This window comes from Oryzias melastigma, linkage group LG6 (genome assembly GCF_002922805.2).
Source record: "Oryzias melastigma strain HK-1 linkage group LG6, ASM292280v2, whole genome shotgun sequence".
Lineage (NCBI taxonomy): Eukaryota > Metazoa > Chordata > Actinopteri > Beloniformes > Adrianichthyidae > Oryzias > Oryzias melastigma.
Genome location: NC_050517.1, coordinates 20,961,697 through 20,967,817, shown reverse-complemented (window position 1 = coordinate 20,967,817; position 6,121 = coordinate 20,961,697). Strand labels below are relative to the sequence as shown.

The following is a 6,121-nucleotide window of genomic DNA, read 5'->3' as shown; positions in this document are numbered from 1 at the left end:
GTTTTATTTCAAGTTTTCAATGTATTTTTTTTTTCAAATTTTTTGATTTTTTTTTCAAATTTATTTATTTATTTTCCATTTTTAAAAAACAAATTCCAGTTACAGTTCTGTTTTTCAAAATTTCAATCTTTTTTGTTCACTTTAATCAGATCCTGATTTGACCCCATAGTCTTTCAATATCTTTAAAAAACAAGTTTATAATATTACCCAAAATTTTAAGGACAAAACTTTTTAATCCATTTATGCCTGAAGTTATTATCAGCTGTTTATCCTTTCAATTAGTTAACGTTAAATTAATGTAAATTTCGAGCCAAAATAGTTTAATGCATTTTTTCACACAAAGCATTATATACTGTATATGCTTGTTTATTAACTACTGGCTAATAAAAAGTCCACCTCATGCTACTGCTTGATTTGATGATGGAGGGGTGGGATTATATAGATTTGCTTCTTTCATTTCCATCCTTTTTCAATCAATCAAACTCCATTTGAGTTCAGTTAATAATCACTTATTTTTCTCTTCTTTGTCTTGTATTGTTCACAATTTATGCTTGAAATAAACCAAATCAATCAATGAAGGATCCAGATTGTAAAATTATAAAATTTTTCTTTTTGTGTTTTAAATATACTTTTCTTGACTTCTTAAGACCAGAGTATATATTTGAGCTAACTCTTTAAACTTGTAGTCAGTCACAGGACTCCAGTTAAGCGGAATTAACCCAAAACGTGACGTCTGCGCATTTGGACACCAGGTCCTAAGTTTCTACCACAGACGGTACGTAGAGAGAACTGGACTGATTAGTGGGGAACAGACTTCTCTTTATTTCACTTACTTCTCCTCTACTTTATTACTTATTATATATTTATTTAAATCTCTGTGCCTCTGTTTGGTGCAGTGTGATTCACTTGTTGTTCCTCTTTCCCACTCCTCTGCGGGAGAGCGCGAGGGATTTCAGATTCCTGGTGGATCATCTGTGCTCCTGTTGTTGGTCGTGGACCACGCCTCTGGCTCATCTCGGCTGTGGACCTCGCCCCCACCAGTCCTATTTGGGTGAACTCTATTCAAATACATAGTTGTAGAGTTAGATAAGCCAATTCTCCTTTATTAGTTCTGGTAGATCACCTGTCCGTCCTGAGGTTTCTTCTTTTTTTCCTGAATTTTTTCCTTACTGGGAAGGAGGGCCAGTTTAATTTAGTCTATATAGTTTAGTTTAGCAATCAGCTATTGTTTATATTTTATGACCGACCTTCTGATTCTGTACACTTACCAGCATGAAGCCTAATGAGGCAATTGTTGTATGAAATTGAGCTATATAAATAAAATTGAATTGAATTAAATTGAAGTGACAGAATCTCAGACCAATCACTGCTTACTAATTAATGTCTTCTGGTCCCAAAATGGCGAAATTGGGCAATATCCATACATTCATTCCATTGGAACCCGAGGAAACAGATTTGCTTTGTTCATTTCTATTCATGACAATAGTTTCTACACAAAGTTTATGACTTTTCATTGAAAACAATCCTTTTGGAATGTTTGAATATACATTTTTAAATAACGCCCTTTAAAATGTGCACAGAAAAACGTTTTTTTTTTGTTTTTTTTTGAATTACTGTTTAACTTTTTCATGCAGACCCATAATTCACCACAAACAGGTTAAAAACACCTCCCTATATACACACACACACACACACATATATATATATATATATATATTTTTTTTTTTAAATTAACATTAGATGTTGATGTTCACAGGATGACACTATTATCCCACTTTTCCTTGAAGAAAAAGCGTGAAGTTGTTTTTAAGGATATTTTTACAGATTCTAACCTTGTCCACATGTCTGCTTTCTTCTCTGACTTAAGGCCAAAACATCCAGACTTGTGACTTGTAAGAGTTAAAGAAAGAGTCGACGAGTCTGGAAGGTGCAGACACACACTTACTGAGTTTTGTTCACTGGATAGATGGGAGTGTTAATGCACGTACTGGACTGAATCGAGGCTTGGAAACTGAGCTTAGATGGTAATACTTGAAACTGCTGAGTCACAGTTAAGTGCACACACACATAGCCCTTTAATTAAGACCTGAAGCCACCTCCACTTACAGAACATTCCTTTAATCAGATTCAGACTCTGAGCTCCTCATCTTTGTCCTCTCTCAAAGTGAAGCCGTTTCACACAGCAGCATCTCCTTCTCTCTCTTTTTACAACCAAATATGATTAATCAAGAGACACCAGAGACACAACCGAACTGAATGAACTCTGAACAACTTTCAGGGTGGCAGATTATTCTCCATATCGAATAATCTTACACAAGATCTGTGCTGGAGGTCTGGTTTCTATCCCTCAGTCTGGATTTGTGAATGTAGATATTGTAAAGTCAGTTCAGTCTAAAGGCCTATGGTGGATTGATTTTAGATTAAAAACGAAAATATAAACCTAACCTGCGCAAAAAAAATCAGAAAAATCTTAATTTGAACATTTATGTTAGTAAAAGCTGAATTTAGAAAAAAAAAACGCTGTTCCATAAAATTATTGTGCTTTAATTTTGAAAATCATTTTAACCATAAATAGAGAAGTCTTTAATCCTTTATTGTGTTATTAAGTTATTCCTTTTCCATAAAAACAATATAAATATAAATAAAAATGAACAAATTAGAGTTTTTTTTTTTCCTTCTACAACCGAGTGGTTTAAGGTAAGTGGAACTGTCCACGTTTAATTAGCTTGTTGTGTCCGTGTGAGGTTAAGTTGCTGAGAAGGACGAGGCAGTAAGCCGTCCCCCTCCCACCTCTACCTCCTCCTTCTCCTCCAGCACGCCTTTATAAATGAAAAAAACGCAAGTTTGACCAATTTGTGCTGCACAATCTGACATTTTCAGTGTGTGAAGGATGCTGTGATTGCATCCTGAGATGCTGACTCTGACAGCCATCTATCTATAAGTGACTCAATGGAAGCTTCTTCAGGTTAGACAATCCTGCAGTTTTCTTTTTTGCAAAGGATATTTTTTCTTATATTATTTTTTGGTGAATTTTGGATCATATCTCCCCACCATGCGCGCCTCCTCTCCGGCATGGCTCTGTGTCCTGCTGCTCCTCCTGTCTCTGCAGCTCCAGGCTCTGGGAGCTCATCGACACAGGTATGCACCTGAAATAAACTTTATTTTTGTGAGTTTGATTCATTGTGTTTCCATATTATCAGTAGCACAGCGTAATTTAAACTAATTCTATAGTTTAATCTCCAAAAAAACATATTTTTTTCCCGTAATGCACCAATCAGTGTTAAATAACTCAACTTTATCCACTTTTACTGCACATTTTTTAAAATAAATTATCAAAAATAAACATTCTTCGCAAAAATTAGATAAAAACATGTCCTCAAGTGTTTAAGTAATATTAGAAACCTTATAAACACACTAATGCTTGTGCAATAAGTCACATTTTTACCCCCTTAAGGAATATTTTAAGCTCATATAATCTCTGGCCAGCTTCTACAATAAATCTGCTTGTTTTAAATGGATTATCCTTCTGTTTGTTGCACAAAGCAAAACAATGGGATCGTCTGAATGATTTTTTTTACATCACCTACGCAACATGGTGAATGGTGATTATGTAAACTCAATTTATAGTGGAAAAGTAAAGTGGAGGGCATAGGAAGCCGGTTAGTGTGAGAAAAAAGGTTCAACAGCAAAATGAGGTAATTCTTCAACAACAGGAGGTGAAGCAGAGGTGAGCGTGATTTAGTGGGATTTGGGACAAACATTTGAACTCAAGGGGCGGAGCAGTTCACAGACTGAATGAAAAAAATCTATATTAAATTGAGAAGTTCTTTATTAGTCAGAAATTATAACATTTTCTGCTTTTTATGACCTAGTTTGATCATTAAATATAGTCTCATAAAAGTTATCTGAATTCTTTTTTTCCCCTTTTAAATAAAGATAACGTATATTTACTGTATGAACAAAGGAGGATCATAGATTTGAAAATTATTACATGAAAGAAGTCCAAATGAAAAAATACACATTTGATGGAAGTGAACTATAAGGACTAAAACCTTCTGTTTTTGCCACATTTTCACAAACAAACCAAAATATAAAGAAAAGACAGAAACAATGGTTTATAAGGTGGTTGTACAACAGTATTAAAATAGTGGACAACAAAATACATTTTTTAAAATAAAAAGTAGCTGCAAAAGGTTCAGCAGGAAGGTGTGTTTGTGTGACTGTATGTGTGTTAGTTCTCCCCTGTAGACAACCTCATGCTGTTCTCTAAGATGGGAAGAATGTTGGAGAAAACTCTTCTGCTCTCAGACACTCCAAAGGTTCACATCCTCAGCTACACACACACAAAATGAAATACACACAAACCAACAAAAAAAACTATAGTAGCAAAAGGAGTAACTGTAACTTACCTCAATTCCTACTAATATGACAATACTTTGCATTGCTATAAAATATGAACTTATGGAAAGTTAACTTGGTAAAAAATGAAAATTCCAAAGAACTCCCCCCCTTTTTTTCTAAATTAAATTTAACCACGCTAATTGTGGGCAATACCAAATGTCACCACTAGGGGCAGTGGTGTACCAATGTGTCTGCAGGCTCTTGGAAAGTCAAATAAGAAACAAAAGCAAAGTTATGCATATATATATATATATATATATATATATATATATATCTTGGTATTTTATTATGTAAATATTGCAAGTATTTACTTGTTATCACATATAATTAGACTATGACAAAATTAAAAGCTTTGTATTTTCCTGTTAGCACAGCATTCTGAAAGTTTGCTAACATAGTAGCAACAACAGGTAGCAAAAATTCTCTTAACTTTTTATTATTTGTTTTTGTGTGTGTTTTTTTTTTTTAACATTAAATGTACACTTTTCACTTTAAAGTTTAGGTGAATATATTCAGGTGATATAATTCCCATGTATTCATACCTAAAACAGAATCACCCCTTCTTTGGGTTTAGAAATGGTTTATTCCAAGCAATCAAAGCAAAAATAAAACTTAACTAATCAAACAAACCGAAATGTATATTATAAAGCAATATTTAAAACTTTGGATAATCAGTCATGAATTGATTGGAAAATATAAAACATTCAGATGTAAATAATTTAATTATAATAACTTTTCATCATAAATATACTTATTAACTCTTTTGTAATAATTACATGACAGATATTGAAGTCATTAACTATTAAATAATATTTAATAGGAAGTTTATCAAAAGTTATCCGATATGAATGCTGGTGTAAACAGGAAGTAAATGATCACATTTTGTGCCATTTGTACATTTACACAAAAAAAAACATAAAACAAGGAAGAACTTAACAGAACTTTAGCTTAACCATGTTTACATGCTGATTCATTGATGTGTCGTGTCATCTGAGGAATAGAATAAATTCAAGATTTTAAAATCTAAGTCTTGTGTTTCGAGCTCTGCAGTAAAATAGCCTACATAAAGTCCTCTATTGGTTCCCAGCTGTTCCCAGTATTACTATTTTCTGCTGACATTATAAAATGTCTACATAAAATGTTGGATTCTGTGTTTTTCCCACTGTTTCTGAACGATTTTCCTTTGATATTAGATTGGGATATACCAACTAAAAAATACACAAAAAAATTATCCATTTGTGCTCAAACATAAAAGCAAAAATTAAATAAATTAAGTGTTTTGAGCATCCTCTGCTTGGGTGGAGTTGGTGAAAAGTTGGAACCCATGCGAAACATGTTTCTTATAGGAGGAGAGATCTATTTTTTTTTAAGGTAAAACTTTTAGTTTTTATGGATGTTCTTAAAGATAAAGTCTAACTGGTGGTAATAAAGAATCAGACATAATAATGTCATCTTGCAAACAGGTAAAGTAGAATATTAACTCTTTCTTTTGTTGTTAAAGTTAAAAAAAAATGTTTTTTTCTGGCTACTATCTGGTGCTCACCAGATAGCAACTGGTACTCAATAGACAGTAACTGGATTTTTTTTCTCCAAAAATTGAAGTAAAAACTTTTTTTTTCTGATTACTAACTGGTACGCACCTGTTACTATCTGGTTCTGACCAGGTGCTCACCAAATAATAACTGCCACGCACCAGATAGTAACTTTTTTTTTCTAAAAA

The 6,121-nt window shown here is 33.0% G+C and overlaps 1 protein-coding gene and 1 long non-coding RNA gene across 3 annotated transcripts in view; one reads left to right on the top strand and one right to left on the bottom strand.

Moving 5' to 3' along the window:
* Positions 1 to 1,001: 1,001 nt before the first annotated feature.
* LOC118598870 overlaps positions 1,002 to 6,121 on the bottom strand; it is a 6,613-nt gene continuing 1,493 nt past the window's right edge. Inside the window, exons 2-3 of one of the 2 annotated variants that reach the window (XR_004948064.1) lie at positions 3,052 to 3,146; positions 1,002 to 1,058 (exon numbers count right to left, since the gene is read on the bottom strand). This is a non-coding gene — a long non-coding RNA (uncharacterized LOC118598870). Of the gene's footprint in view, positions 1,059 to 2,662; positions 3,147 to 6,121 lie in introns of those variants that run through there. The other variant, XR_004948063.1, reaches the window with a different exon arrangement.
* The window catches only part of adm2b (adrenomedullin 2b), a 7,002-nt gene continuing 3,545 nt past the window's right edge, over positions 2,665 to 6,121 (top strand). Inside the window, exon 1 of the mRNA XM_024280840.2 lies at positions 2,665 to 3,138. Coding sequence (XP_024136608.1) covers positions 3,053 to 3,138 — 86 coding nt within the window. The 5' untranslated portion in view covers positions 2,665 to 3,052. The remainder of the gene's footprint in view (positions 3,139 to 6,121) is intronic.